The 15,654-nt window shown below is 44.1% G+C and overlaps 3 protein-coding genes across 3 annotated transcripts; 2 read left to right on the top strand and 1 right to left on the bottom strand.

Moving 5' to 3' along the window:
* Window positions 1-686: 686 nt before the first annotated feature.
* On the top strand, window positions 687-5,438 carry ddrgk1 (DDRGK domain containing 1). Its single transcript, XM_023426909.2, has 8 exons — window positions 687-910; window positions 1,859-2,008; window positions 2,199-2,314; window positions 2,410-2,511; window positions 2,587-2,709; window positions 2,790-2,828; window positions 2,912-3,017; window positions 3,206-5,438. Exons 1-8 carry the CDS (start codon window positions 823-825, stop codon window positions 3,364-3,366), a joined length of 885 nt encoding a protein of 294 aa, XP_023282677.1. The 5' UTR covers window positions 687-822; the 3' UTR covers window positions 3,367-5,438.
* Window positions 3,965-8,137, bottom strand: cars2 (cysteinyl-tRNA synthetase 2, mitochondrial). Its single transcript, XM_023426907.2, has 15 exons — window positions 7,704-8,137; window positions 7,573-7,623; window positions 7,370-7,487; window positions 7,228-7,299; window positions 6,924-7,029; window positions 6,760-6,840; window positions 6,520-6,649; window positions 6,275-6,408; window positions 5,577-5,644; window positions 5,338-5,404; window positions 4,852-4,990; window positions 4,646-4,769; window positions 4,464-4,562; window positions 4,179-4,394; window positions 3,965-4,093 (listed from the first exon to the last, which is right to left on the bottom strand). The coding sequence occupies exons 1-15, from the start codon at window positions 7,922-7,924 to the stop codon at window positions 3,998-4,000; spliced, it is 1,722 nt and encodes a 573-aa protein (XP_023282675.1). The 5' UTR covers window positions 7,925-8,137; the 3' UTR covers window positions 3,965-3,997.
* Window positions 8,138-8,214: 77 nt separating this feature from the next.
* atg3 (autophagy related 3) lies at window positions 8,215-15,586 on the top strand. Its single transcript, XM_023426908.2, has 12 exons — window positions 8,215-8,435; window positions 8,686-8,727; window positions 8,818-8,867; window positions 9,764-9,834; window positions 10,418-10,525; window positions 10,845-10,897; window positions 11,099-11,186; window positions 11,265-11,299; window positions 11,457-11,609; window positions 12,513-12,640; window positions 12,840-12,908; window positions 13,862-15,586. The coding sequence occupies exons 1-12, from the start codon at window positions 8,364-8,366 to the stop codon at window positions 13,941-13,943; spliced, it is 951 nt and encodes a 316-aa protein (XP_023282676.1). The 5' UTR covers window positions 8,215-8,363; the 3' UTR covers window positions 13,944-15,586.
* The last annotated feature ends 68 nt before the right edge of the window (window positions 15,587-15,654 follow it).

Below are 15,654 nucleotides of genomic sequence, written 5' to 3'. Positions count from 1 at the left end.
GGGGGGGTGTACCAGAGCAGAAAAGCTGGTACTGATCTGTTTAAAGAGACAGGACGACTGTATTAACTTCTAATATATGAAAGATGATAATGACAGAGAGACTCAGGTATGATGACATGTGAGATATGAGATACTGCAGTCATCGGCGTGAGGAAGATGAGGATGATGAAGAGTCAGTAGCTGCAGTGTCTTTGTGTGATAATCCTGGAGAGATGGAAACATGGGGACAGGGAGACATGGAAACATGGCAACTGCTGTAGGATAGATAGATAGATAGATAGATAGATAGATAGATAGATAGATAGATAATAATAATAATAATACATTTTATTTAAAGGCGCCTTTTTTGGCACACAAGGACACTGTACACAGTAACACAATAGATAGATAGATAGATAGATAGATAGATACTTTATTTATACCCTAGGGGAAATTCATGTAAAACTGCTGTAAAACAAGAAGAAGAAGAAGAAGAAGAAAAACAAGAAGAAGAAGAAAAACAAGAAAGACAAGAAGAACAAGGATGTAATATAACAGCTACTGACAGGATAAGGAAACAGGGTGTATTTATGTATTCATTTATTTAAATCAGTATTCAGATGATTTAATGCATTGATTCCACCGAAACACTAGGTGGCGGTAATCATCTGTACAGCTGGTCTGCGACTCGCTAAGAAACACAGAAGAAGAAGCAGCAGCAGAAGAAGAAGAAGAGGAGGCATAATAGGCCCCCTCTCTGTCGTAATGATCTGGACACAGAGACAGTAAACGTGTACAACAAAAATAATCAGTATTTAGTTGTAGTGTAGAGTCAGATCCAACATGGACGTCTCTCTTTATCTGGCCGCTGCCGCTCTGCTCGTCGTCCTCATCGTGTTCGTGTTGAAGGTCCGGAGGAAAACACAGGAAGGTGCGACTGAACTTATGCTAGCTGTTAGCATCGTTTATTTAGCTGCTGCTTTAACACAGAGTCTGTCATACTCATTGACCTGGAGGCGTCAGAGGTCAGACACAATATGAATATAACATCAGTGAATGTCTCAGCAGTGAAGGAACTAGCGACGGTTAAAGCTGACTCAGCTTAACTCAGCTTGACTACGTCACTTCTCACCTGTCACACATCTGGAACTTCCCTCCAGACATGGAACCACTAAAACTAATGTAACCGAGTCCTGCTTAGGGTTGCAAAGGGGCGGACAATTTCTGGTAAAATTCCGGTAAATTTCCATGGGAAGTTACGCTTGGGAATTTTGGGAATTAATGGGAATTTAGGGGAACTAACTGGGAATATATTATATATATATATATTATATATGTTTATTCCACAGGCTCAAATGTGTGCCTTCAATAGTCTCTGTGCTTCAGGCTCAAAAGTGTGGTCCAGTCTTCTAGAAATCTTCTGTACATGTGATGGAGGCGTGCACGGTGCCAGTAGGGGGCGTGGTCTCGTTAGCCATGCAGTAAGCAGTGTGCTCTGTGCATGTGATTGAGGAATGGCATGGATCTTCAAGTGTATCTGAATGGCATCTGTTTGTTTTAGTCAAGATTATGCTAAAATATACTTTCCTCAACTATATTTAAGTTCCCTATGAAGAGCCAACCTTCAATTTGGAAAATTCCCAGTTTATTCCCATAAATTCCCATGGAAAGTTTCAAATTTGGAAAATTCCCAGAATTTTGCAACCCTAGTCCTGCTCCGTGTTGTATTCAGTTTTAAACGTGGATTTCGTCCATTATTAAAAGCCTGGTTGTTCTCAGGCTGTAGATACTGATGTGAAGTGGTTCTGTTTACCTGCATGTTAACCACAGGAATCAGTGTGTAGAACAGTGACAGCGGTCTGTTGTATTGTGTGCTCAGCTGACCAGGAGCAGCGGCGGGATGTGGTCCGGGCGGCGGGGCCTCCTCCGCAGGCAGCAGAGGAGCGAGGAGCCGGGATGCCCCGCAGGAGGAGGAACATGGCGGCGGTGATGGCCAACAGACGACCACAGAGAGAGGCTGTGGAACACGGTAAACGCTATCACCTGAGACTGGGGCCAGACCAGGACCCAGATCAGGACTACAGAGTTCTCGCATGTCCTGGAAAACACAGACTTTCCAGTTTGTGGAAAACTGAAACAGAAATTTACCAAACTCAGTAAAAAAAAAAACAAACAACAGATGTTGGTCTTGTGACATAAAGATGTGTTATCGATTCCAGAGGAGGAAGACGTGGATGAAGAAGAGCAGGAGCAGAACTTCCAGCCGACAGCGAGGGTCGGAGCCAAGAAGCAGAAGAAGCTGGAGGAGAAACAGGCCAAGAAAGCCCAGAGAGAGGTGAGGAAGAGAGTCCGCTCTCTGCTCTGAGCTGAGAGTTCGTTCTCCCACAATGCATCGCTGTTGAAGTTAACTGTGTGCTGTGTCGTTTGCAGGCGGAGATGGAGGAGAGGGAGGAGAGGAAGAGGATGCAGGAGCTCAGAGAGCAGGAGAGACGGCAGGAGGATGAGAGGGAGCGGTTGCAGGAGCAGAAACAGGTCTCACTCTCTCACAACCTCCCCCCTCGCCATGAGGGCGAGCGAGGAGACGCTGACGCTGTGCTGTTTGTTTAGGAGGAGGAGGAGCGCAGAGCCAAGGAAGAGCAAGAGAAACGGGAGGAGGAGGAGTACTTAAGACTCAAGGCCTCGTTCATCATTGAAGACCAGGGAGAGGAGGAGCAGCTCAGTGAGGACCAGGTCAGATCAGTCTAGATCCAGATCCAGTTCTATCTCTGCCCTTTAATGGATTAAACTAATGTCTGTGTTCTTGACTTCAGTCTCGAAACATGCTGCAAGAATTCATCCAGCACATTGAGGTGAGACTGAGACCCCCACACATCCAGACTCTACTGGACTACATGATCTCAGGGTCTGACTCAAGTGTCCCTTTGTCCTGCAGAGCTCTAAGGTGGTTCTCCTGGAGGACTTGGCCTCCCACTTTGGGATGAGGACTCAGGATGCCATTGCCAGACTGCAGGACCTGTTAGCTGAAGGCTCCCTCACAGGTCAGTGAGACCAGGGCTGGGGTTGGTGGAGTTGCTAACGATGCTAGCTGTTAATTACGAACTGCTGAGGCTGCTCACTGCTGAAAAAAACACGTGAAACATCAGTCATGTGATTTCAAACTTACCTTGTAGTTTCACTCTAACGTGTTGCTGAACATTGCTCTATATTGTTGCTGTGATTCCTGCAGGAGTGATCGACGACAGAGGGAAGTTCATCTCCATCACTCCAGAGGAGCTGGACTCTGTGGCTCACTTCATCAGACAGAGAGGCAGAGTCTCCATCACTGAACTGGCTCAGGCTAGTAACTCTCTCATCAACCTGACACCTGAGGCCCGCAGCACCGCCTGAAAGACCCCAGACCACCGCAGGACGCCCAGACCTCGGTCACCATAAGACTGCTGGAGAATAATCTGAACCCAGAACTGTGTCTCGTAGTGTTTGTTCTTTTAAAATACAGACCTGATCACGTTTCAGGACCCTGTGCTCAGACCAGGACTTCAGTTTGATTCGTGTCAAAGTTGATTGTTAAACTCCATCAACCATCAAAATGAAAAACAAACAGTTTTGATTCCCGTTGTCGTCTTTTCTCTGTTTGTTTCATGTCACGCGACCTTTGTGGTGGTTGTCATAGTTACAGTGAGGATAACACGGACTAGCTCGACGTCTACACCTACACACTGAGCCCTGACCTCCAGCTGATCCGGGTCATCAGTGTCTACAGAAGAGAGAGAAACTGTTACCTTTTAATATAACTTCATTTAATTAGATGAAGAGTCAGATATTAACACAGTTGCTTCATTTAGACCCTTTCTCCATCAATCCATCCATTCATTCATGGTTTCAAATCTGTGGTTTTAATTCACACGCAGTTACGTTAGGGTTAGTCTGTCATCACACACCAAATATCTGGAACATTTACAACTAATCAACATGTAATTAACAGAAGTTTTATAAAAGTCTCTGAAATCCAGAGTCCATCTCAGCTGGACCTGTCCTGGTCTTTATCATGGACCCTCTGTCCCCTCTGAGTCTGTTTTCCCTCAGTGATCTCCCATGTCGACGTGGCTCCCCGGTCCTGAGAACACATCAGTGCAAACTAGCATTAGCATTAGCATTAGCATGGAGCTGCTATCTCAGTATTCCCACAATAGATGTGATACCTGTATGAGAACGCCCAGTGGGGCCAAGTCACTCCTGAGGGAGTCACAGGCTCTGAGGAGGAGGGCTCCGTCTGTGGGGGGTCCAATCTTTCTCGGGGTTCCGTCGGTTCGATCCTTCAGTTGCCCAAGGGCAAAAGCTCGGACTTCGGTCCTGAAGTGAGTCATCTGCTCCACCACGGCCTGCAGACGGCCGCCACTGCTCAGCAGGTCGGCCTGCTGCAGTTCAGAGGAGACAGGTGTTAGCTAGCGACAGGTAACAACAGGTGAGACAAATCATCTTCTTACCTGGCTGTGCAGCAGATCAATCCCAAACACATCCAGCACATCCGTCAGGTATCTCACCATGGCTCCAAACACTGCAGGGCTGCGAGCCGCTCCGCCACTCTGAGCACACACACACACACACATGTAGGATTAGAGTGTAGTTCCACCTGCAGGATCACGTGCAGTAAGAGTCGGTGAGTTACCGTAGAAACGGGCTGCAGTTGGCGGTTTCCATGGTAAACCATGTTCATCAGAGCGCCGAGGGCTCTCGGCGTATCAAAGTCGTCTGCCAGAGCTGTCAGCACACTGGATTTAGTCTCAGCCAAACTGAGGAAGACACGCCCCCTCAGTCAGATGACACACAGGTAAAAAGAGAGAGAGAGAGAGAGAGAGAGAAGAAGGCGACTACCTGTCCCACAGAGCAGCTTCCTGTACAGGTGAACACTGCAGCTGACCGGTCATGTAGGCCTGAGCAGTGTGGATGAAGGTGGAGATGGTTCCCAGAGAGGAGCAAGCTGCCACCATGCTGCTGTCGCTGTAGTCTATGGCTGTGGAGACCAGACCCACAATGCATCAGGAGACAGGGAGGCTGTAGTGTGCCCTGGGTTAATTAAAATACTGGACAAACAATTAGTAAGATAATGAATTAAATTTGAATCTTATTTAAGATCCAGAATTGAGAATTCTGAGATTTAAATCACAATTTTGAGATTACAATCAGAATTTTGTCAGAGTTTAAACTCAGAATTCTGAGTATGTGGCCCTAATCCTCTCCCATAATATTGTAATATTCTGTGTTGTGTTTATTATTTGGTTTGTTTCGTGTGACTTTGTGTTTTAAATCTTCTGGTTATTTATGTGTGTATATTTTTGTTCAATAATCGATTTTTCTCACCTGATCTGTATTTAGTCGAGAGACAGAACATCCTGAACTCGTTGACAGAGTAAGACTGAAGGAAATCCTGATGGAGGACAAATAAAAAACACATGAATTCACTGATTTTGTCACGACTTTGTCTTCAACTGTTGAATTTCATTGTCTATGTCTTGTTTCACCCGCTAAGTGAAAGTCCTGTAGCTTATTTAAGTGTCACGGAGAGATAAACTTGTATGTGAGCAGGTGAGTGACTGTACCTTGATGGTGATGTAGTTCTTCAGAGACTTAGACATTTTCTCTGAGCTGCCCTTCAGGTGTAAGTGACCTGGAAACAACAACAACCAATCAGGTGAAGAGAAACGCTTCTATCTGTATAAATATCAATATCAAATCAATACTGTGTCTGCCCCCCAGTCCTGTTACCAGTCCGGTTATAGCAACGTCCAAAGGCGAAGTTCAACAAGGTGAAATGTACAACAATATGATCACATGACTGGAATAAAAATATTATTTCCATGTCTAAATATAATTTCTATTAAAGCCAGACTAAAGATTTATTGTAAATAACTGCATGAATTATCATTACGTTTTAGTATTTTCGCTTTTTTGTCTGATGATGAACAAACTGTTATGAACATGTGACGCAGATAAAACAGTTAAAGATAATGTCCAGGATCCTGTGTGAATGATGACTTAGTTTTTCCAGTGATTTGATTGGTCAGTAGTTTGGCTGTTGACAGGTTTTGATGTGATTCTCTGAAGTTAACCTGCGCCGGAGCAGGTTAGGAGTTCCCATGGTGATTTACCCTGGTAACGAGTGAACCACCGTTTTAGGACTGAAAACCCAGAGTTAAACCTGAAGTTGCCTCAATAAACTCAAATCCTGCTTCATAGCACAGGCCTCAGGTGTAGCCGATTCTTTCAGGAGTAAATACAGGTGTGATGGAGGGTTTACCTGAGTGCAGGAAGTAGTTAGCCCACTGTCCACACTGGTGATAGGCCTCACTCTGAGCCACCTCGTTCTCATGGTGAGGGAAGGCCAGGTCGATGCCTCCAGAGTGGATGTCCAGCTGACTGCCAAACACACAGCTGCAACCAGCACACACACACACACACACACACACACACACACAGTCTGAGAAGCAGCAACTATACTAAGAATTCTAGATTATCAATAAATGAATGATCCTGAATCCAGACCTGGCGACGGTAGAGCACTCGATGTGCCATCCAGGTCTTCCTCTGCCCCACGGGGACTCCCAGTACGGCTCCTCGGGCTTGGACCGCTTCCACAGAGCGAAGTCCCTGGAGTCCCGTTTGCTGGAGCCGCCTGGAGGAGGATGTAGGTTGTGGTCCATTAGCCAGGCTCACGCTCACCCTACCTCACTCAGTATGCGAGGGTCTCACTTTAAAGAAGAACACCAGATTACTAGTACCGACCGGGTTCTCCCTGAGAGTCCACAGCTCCCACGAACTTGCCGTACCGATCCCCGATGGACTGAATGTCAAAGTACACGTCACCTGTAACCACAGCAGACCATAGATGATCACCCAGCTGCTACACGTGTCACCTGCGGGTGTGTCAGTGCGTCAGGTACACTCACCTTCCTCAGTGGAGTAGGCGTGTCCGTTCCTGATGATCCCTTTAATGAAGGAGATGATGTGGTGAACGTTTTCAGTGACTCTCAGGTAGACCACAGGAGGAACCACCTCAAACACAACAACACGAAGACCTGTTTACAGGATTCAGGATCATAGAGAGTCCACATGACAACGCAGATCCGGGGAGTCTGGACTCAGAGCTCAGACTGAAGGAGTCTGGACTCAGGACTCATACTCTACTTGAATAGAATTAGTTCTATCAGATAATCAATACATTAATATATAATCAATGACCTGAGGACAGACCTTTAATGACAGCATGTCCCTCTTGAACTCGTCCTCATACAGTCTGGCGATCATGGTTGGAGACACGTTCTCCTACAGAGACAGAGACAGTTTTATAAATCAAATCAGTCCTGATCAATTTATCACTGATAATCGATCTCACCTCCAAGCCTCTCCTGATGATCTTATCATCGATATCTGTGATCACCATTGCGTGGATCACTGTGACTCCGAACATCCGGGAGAGAATCCTCTGCAGGAGGTCAAACCTGACGTACGAGCTGCGACAGGACACAGGTGAGGTTACACACACACACCTCTACAGTGTTCGGCTTGTACCTGACACAGGTGTGTTTCTGTCTTTACCATGCGTGACCCAGGTGGGCGTGATCGTAGACAGTGGGTCCACAGCTGTACCTGAAAGACAGCACATGTACAACACTGTGAGGTTGTTGTTACACCTGTATAAAGGTGACGTTACAATGAGTGTGTCGTACCAGGTAGCCACGCCCTCTCTTGCAAGAATGAGCGGCTCTTTCTGTTTGGTCAGACTATTGAAGGTCTTCAACCCGGTGTCGAACCCGCTGGGTTTGGTCCATGTCTTCCCTGAAACCCCGCAGCAGGACCTGTGTGATCCGGCTCCGACGGTGTAGATTAGCCGGGCTCTGTTGAGGAGCTTAGCCCTCCAGACCACCGTCCTCACCGGGCTCCTCCACATCCCGAGAACACGCTTAGCCTAGCCGCTCGGTTAGTTGACACTTGTAGTCTTAGCAGCTTCTTCTTCTTCTTTGGTGTTTTACGGCAGTTGGCATCCAGTGTTGCATTACCGCCACATACAGTTTACTCTCCCTCAATATCCATTCATTACAAATCCATTTTCCAGTTCCGGTGTTAGCAAACAACCTCCAGTGTTAGCAAACAACCTCCAGTGTTAGCAAACAACTGAATGTTAAATAAACTACGCGCTGCTTCCACACGTTCCTGTCACCTCCGGACTTCTCGCGATAGTCTGATACCGGAAGTGTTCTCGCGTATCATGTGACTTCTTGCTGGCTGTGCTACTGTGCTTTAGCAGCTATGTCAAAATAAATACACGCTAATTGAGAGCGGACAGTTTAAGACGGAACTGACGGTTCATCCCTAGAGGAGCGGACAGGATGCAGAACGTGATCAACACGGTGAAGGGCACCGCGCTTGGAGTGGCCGAGTTCCTCACCCCGGTGCTGAAGGTAAACTTCCACTGCTGGAGCTAGCTTGTTGATAGGTGGTGGCTAGTATGAGATGTCGTAAACACACGAACAGATGACCACAGGTGTACAGTTCCTCCCAGTAACGTGCTCTACAGGGTTCAATCGTGTCAGTGTTAGCTAAAGCAATAAGCAGATAGGAGCTAATCATCGATTATCGATTCATTTTACACAGCTGCGTTATTGCTAATGTTCCCCTCTGATTCAGTTTTGGTTTTGTTATTGATCACAGGAATCTAAATTCAAAGAGACTGGAGTCATCACACCTGAGGAGGTATTATGTATATCATATATATGAATATATATTACATATATAAATACTCAGCCTGTTTGATTGTGCAGCTCAAACCTCTGTGTGTCTCAGTTTGTAGCAGCTGGAGATCACCTGGTTCACCACTGCCCTACGTGGAAATGGTGAGTGTCCACACACAGATATTAACTCTCCATGGTCAGATCACATGACAGGTTATTGATATCAGCTCGGATATTGATACCTTGATTATTTTTTTCAATACAATCCATTTTAACAAAAATAAAATTACAGTACACATATTAGTTTTGCTTTTACTTTTATTTTGAAGCCCTGTCTCTCCGTCTCTGCATGTGTATAATGCTGCAATATCATAACTGATCTCAGAACAGTATAAGCTTCAGTTCTTGTCAACGGGACACGCCCATCAAAACGACAGTAATTACACTCACAATATTTGACTTTAATAACTTTACAATGCAAATGATTTATGTGAGTCTGACACTTGAAGACTGTTCTTACTTTCACCTGCTGAAACTTTCTCTGAAATGAAATATATTTACATATTTATAGATTCTGGTAGATTGATATATGATCACATGATGCATATTAAGTGAATAATTTATGATTTTTACGTCATTTGTGTGTCGAAAGAATGAATTCAAATTTAGTACAAACATACACCTGGACTCAAAGATGAACTGGGTCAAAGGTCAAAATACTCAAGAATTCATCCTAACAATTTAACTCAAATGTCTATAAGGATTAAAATGATGAAGTGATGACGTTTTATATCCAAAAGGTCAAAGGTCGACTTCACTCTGACATCATAATGTTGTGCAAAAACACTTCAGGGGCCAGTTGCACAAAACACCTTAAGTTCAGATTTTCCTTAAAGTCTTTCACATTGTTCAGCTCTAAAATAAAACAGATATGAAAACAAACCTAGAACAGTTTATGAAACATAATATTAAAGTCATATTAAGAGCTTTCAGTGATAGTATGATAAGAAATATAAAAGATAACATATTGTTATGTTTCTGATTTCCTCTGTGTTCAGGGCCACAGGGGAAGAGGTGAAGGTGAAGCCGTATCTGCCTCAGGATAAACAGTTTCTGCTGACGCGCAACGGTGAGATTCCTTTATTATCTGTGACCATTAACAGCTCCTCCATGAATTCAACAGTTCTCCTGCATTTAATCCATTATATCTGTGTGTTTATGCTGTTTTCTTACTTGCTTTTTGCCTCTATTTTCAAACGTCTTTTATTTTCTGTCCCTTTAATTTACATGCTACTGGCTACATGTCTTTAAATGAAAGAAAACCTTTTTAAATCACAGTGTTGGTGAAAAATAACTTGACATTAATGTTGAGATGGAATATATGAAACATGATAAATGTAAATAATGAAATGCAAGACTTAATGGTCCTGTAATCGTTTTGCAGCTCAGTTTTTAAGGATTTGATCTATTAGCTCATTTTGTAACTTCTAGTGAACTTCCTGTTTCAGTTGTCAGAACTTTTTAAACATCCTGTACATTTATTTTGACACCAATAAAAATAGATTATTTTAGGAAAAACCTATATTATGTCTTTGTGATATCAAACCCTTATTACAGGGTCACCACTGAACTCTGAACTTCCTGTTTTGTGTGTCTTACCCTCCTCTGTGTGTGTGTGTGTGTGTGTGTGTGTGTGTGCGTGCACTCTGAAGTTCCCTGTTACAAGCGCTGTAAACAGATGGAGTATTCAGACGAGCTGGAGGCCATCATAGAGGAGGACGATGGGGACGGGGGCTGGGTGGACACTTACCACAACTCAGGTCAGACACTCTCAGTGTCCACACACTGCAGTCGTCCTGATCCTGTCAGTGTCAGACACCTGTGTGTGTGTGTGTGTGTGTGTGAGACTGACATCAGGAAGGGATAGAACCTAATTATATTTCAGTATAAAATTTGACTCCATAATATTATACTGAAATGATTTTGAATTGAAACGATTTAATTAAGACCGTTTCTTGACACTTTCAGAAGAAAATAACTCTCACAGTGTTTTAATGTAACAGATTCATTGGGAATAAACATGAGAGACATTAACACGTGTGAAGAAACAACTAAGGTAATTTGAATGTGTTCCTGCAGGTGTGTTAGGAGTCACAGACGCTGTACAAGAAATTTCACTGGATAATAATAAGGTAAGTTTCCTGTATGTTTGATTATGATGTGAAATCCAAACAGTTGTATCAGACCTGCTCAGGTTCAGAGGAGCAGGGTTGCTTTTGACCATGTCCCATGGTCTTCTTCAGCAGGTTTAATGTCCCTCCTCAGGTTCATAAAAACAACGTTTGGATTGTTAATGTTTAAAATCAACCTTTTTAATCTGGAATTCCCTTCAGGACAAGAATATGAACGCCACATCTGCATCACCTGATGATGATGACGATGAAGATGACGATGAAGATGGAGAAGCAGCAGATATGGAAGGTACTGATGTGGTAGCAGTGGTTGTTTAACCTCCTCACAGACCTGCAGTGTAGCTGACGGTGTCCCTGTCCTTTTCAGAGTACGAGGAGAGCGGCCTGCTGGAGACGGATGAGGTGATGCACACAGCTACGAACCTATAAACCTACACGGATTCACAGCTACAAAGCTACAGAGCTTCATGGCTACACCAATCCACAGCTACACATTTATCATGTGATCTAATATCAACAATCATTGGTCCAGCTGCTGACACCTCTGTCCCGTCTGTAGGCGACGCTGGACACCAGTAAGATGGTAGAAGCTAAAGTTAAAGCAGAGCCCGGGAGTGAAGACGCCATCCTTCAGACCAGAACCTACGACCTGTACATCACCTACGACAAGTACTACCAGACCCCCCGACTCTGGCTCTTTGGATATGATGAGGTATGGAGCTGAGGACCGTTCACGCTCAGTAGAAACATGGAGGGGTTTAAGACCTACTACAATTATAGAACTCCACTTGTTTGATACAGAATGACATAGAGTTGATATTCTTTACAAAGTCACTGAGGCCCCTTTTCCACCACAATTTGCTTTTCCATGGGCTAGAGAGCCACAACAGTTATGTCATGATGTCAGTTCATACTAGGGCTGGGACGATTATCCGACGTAATCGACGTTGTCGATTATAAAAATTATTCGACGTGGAATTTTAGCGTCGACGCGTCGCGTAAAACCACACGGTAAATGTTCATAGAACAAAACCGGAACTTTCTAATGGGACCGTTTATATCCATCGTCTTTGGTTTACCCGGATACAAGCGCAGCGCACGGGCTGGGATTGTTATATTAAATGACTAACCGGAAAATAATTGCAATAAAATTACTGTTAGGTTAATATAAAAAATGATCGTTAGATTAGTCGAAATAAACGAAATATAATCGCTAGATTAATCGTTTAAAGATTAATCGTTTGGGACAGCCCTAGTTCATACGTCTCCATTTTCTCAGCAACGCTCGCGCCTAGCAACAACAACGGCAGATCACATTGTAGCGTTGCGAGCCTACATTGGTATCCAAACACAGCTGGTCCGACGTCATATTTCGTGTGCGATACCACTTGCTTTTTAAAAAATGGCGGTCATCAACTTTTGGTTGGTCTCGTAGGACGCAGTAACCCCGCCCCCAGCCCCTGACGTAAGCGGTTCTTCGTTCTAGACCTGTTCTTTGTCTGTCGAAACAAGAAAAACCGGTTCCAACTTTGGCACTGGCTCTGAACCAGCCCCAGAACTGCGTTGATGAGAAAGGGGGTAATAGACAGCACTAAAGCTGATGTGGTGTCTCTAGGACAGACAGCCCCTGACTGTGGAGCAGATGTACGAGGACATCAGCCAGGACCACGTGAAGAAGACGGTCACCATAGAGAACCACCCCCACCTCCCTCCACCCGCCATGTGCTCGGTCCACCCCTGCAGGTGAGACACACTGACCGGTTCGATTTAGATGATGTCATAACTAATATTATTACATTGTTAATCACAAGACAAATGGAGCACTCTGCTGTTCCTGCTGTAGAGAGCAATGTTCCAGAACTTCAAACCTCTGAAGTGACAGTGTTGTGTCATATACTGGTGTTTGATGGTGTGACTGTGCGAATGTCACCTTTACCTCCAGACATGCTGAAGTGATGAAAAAGATCATAGAGACGGTGGCCGAAGGAGGAGGAGAGCTGGGCGTCCACATGTATCCTTTCACTGTGATAACCTGGTTCATGCTTCTTTGACACTTCTGCTTTATTGTGAAGGTTCGGGAGGACTTGGATCCTGTTCTTCTTCTTGTGCTGCTGCACCTGATTCTCTCTATGGCAGAGGAAATGTAAATTGTGTGAAAAGCAGGTGTAGAATAAACAGCAGAAAAAGAGAGAGACTACTAACCCATGTCAAAAAAAGTGAGCTAGAGAAATGCAAATTAAAAGATTTCTTATTACATAGTTATTTATAAGAGCTCTCAGTTCAGTACCACAACACAAGACAGGAGCAGGAAGTGACCTGTGATTCCCTCAGGTCCATCCTGTTTGACTGTTAGAGGTTCACTTCTAAGTGCACTTCTTTTAATGTTACTGGCTCCCCAAAAGCAGAATAGGTTGGTCTTTCACAAGCACTATTGCCAGTAAACAAACGGTTTACATAGAAACTGTTGAATTTTATCGCTGTAAAATCTCTTTCACTGCTGAAAATGCTTTAATGTTTTTCCTCAACTAAGGAAACCTTGTAAGAGATTCTGTGCAACACCCTTAAGTGACTCCCTCAGCTGTAGTACTTCGTATTTGCACCAAGGTCTCCTACTACACTGAAGCTTACTGATGTGCGAGTGACTCTCCACTGGAGTACAGGTCACAGTCTACTGTTCTTAGTTCAGCAGTAGTTTGACTTTCAAAGAGACAGTCCTAGCTGCTTAATGTTTACCTACTTGGCGTAGGGTTTTATGTAGGATGACCTTCCTGACCCAACCTGGGTTCTGGTTAGTTGGGGAATACCAACACCGGCCTCTACTGGAGCTTTAGACTAATACAGATTCTCACCTTATCCCTACTGTTGACAAGGATTCTACTCATTCTACTGGTCATTTACATGTATCGTCGTAGTTTGTGCCAGTTCCCTCCATGTTCCTCTGTTTTCTTTAACTGTGACTTTCAGGTACCTTCTGATTTTCCTCAAGTTCGTTCAGGCCGTCATTCCCACAATAGAATATGATTACACAAGACACTTCACCATGTAGCTTCATCAGTGCTCTGCTTCTGTACATGGGAGAGATCAGAGATTGGATCTGGTCTGCTCTGGTTCCAGCTGTTTTGTGGAGTGTTTGTGTTACTCTGAGACACTTTGTGTGGGTGCAGGACATGGGGAATGTTCAAGGTGTGTGTTAAAGAAACAGTCTGATGCTTTGGGAAACAGGCTTGTTTCCATGAAACCCAGAGTCAGGTAAGGACATGAATAGGTTTGTATTTAACCCACAGAAACATAGAAATGTAAAGACAACACACTTGGATATATTTGTAAGTAGCTAGCTATCTAATAATAGTTTGAGAGACTAACCATATCCTGGACATATCTGTGTACTCGACACACACAGATGAAACCGATCTGTCTCCTCTGACTCCGGGTATGACTGCAGACAAGTCTACGTCCCAAAAGCCGGACTGTACCTCTGCTGTTTCTCTCCAGGTTTAATGTTGTGACCACAATGTGGTGAACTCTCACAAAGTTCTTGTTAAGAAGATTACAAAACTCACCACATTCCACACTTCTCGCTTCTCTGCTTCAAATTTCATTCAATGAATTAACCCCCCGGTCGTGCAAAGCGTCGGTTCGTTGACTTTGTAGGAGTTAGACGGGAGAACAGCCGGAACAGTGACCTTTAGCTCCTGCCTTCACTCTGACAAACACAGAAATAAAAGCTGCATTAAGTGTTTTTATGTTTCATTCATTTTGATGTGTCCAAATGATGAATGTAAGTCCAATACTCACTCTCCTGTCAGCTCTGGTTTTGGCTCTTCAGCTGCTAAATGCTACACTGTGTTCAGCTGCTCGCTGACTGAACCAAAGCAGGTAGAGAACTGTGGCTCTTTAGGACTTTTACTCTGCTGCAGCCTTTAGTCATCTTTTTGTAGACAACAGTTCAGTGTTAAACTACAAATGATATTCAGAAAGATTTGGACAGCTTTTGGTAGCAAATGTATGTACCTTGCTACTTTTATAAAGCCTCTCTGAACTGTTGTACCTGATGGCAGCATTGGTAAAAGCTTCTTTGTTCCCATGTGTATTGCAGTGATTATTATTGCTTCCATGCTAATGCACTTTGCAGGAATCATGGCTGAAGCTCATTGTTGTATATCAGCTCTTTCTGCCAGTTTGTCTTAAACTCTGTTCTCTGAATGTGTTGATGTGCCAGCCCTGACACTCACCCATGGTTCCTGTGTTTGGCTTACATGCTTTTTGTGTTTTAATTCAAACTCGGACAGTCTTCTCAGCTTGTGTGAGAACCTTGAGACCTTTTTTTCAGTCTTGCTTTTACAAATGTGATGTATCACTACCCGTTGTCTCTAAGAAATATTTTAAGGTTGGCTGTGAGCTCCATCAGCAACACTCTTCTTGGTGGACATCAATAAATCCTTCAGTGACTCTCTGGGCTGTTCTGTTCGTTATAAACTACAGTTGGCTCATTACAACAACCTGTTCCTGACAGTACTTACTCTACTAAATAAAGCATGAGCTTCAGCGATTCTTGCTTTACTTTCCATGTGCTCTGTTGGTGGGATAAAGTATTCACTCTGTGTCCTGATGTAACCTGCTCAGTGGTAACACCTGAACATTTTAAAGTAATGCACATTTATCAATAAAGAGTTTCCCAAATATTGTAAACAGAGGGATATGTGTGTATTTATTCTTTGGGGCTGGGGAGGTTTCGTGGGAGTGGTGAAAGCAATGAT

This window comes from Seriola lalandi, unplaced genomic scaffold (assembly GCF_002814215.2).
Source record: "Seriola lalandi dorsalis isolate HSWRI2012SDOR001 ecotype SW California unplaced genomic scaffold, Sedor1 jcf7180002054850, whole genome shotgun sequence".
NCBI lineage: Eukaryota > Metazoa > Chordata > Actinopteri > Carangiformes > Carangidae > Seriola > Seriola lalandi.
This window is presented reverse-complemented; position numbering and strand designations above follow the sequence as displayed.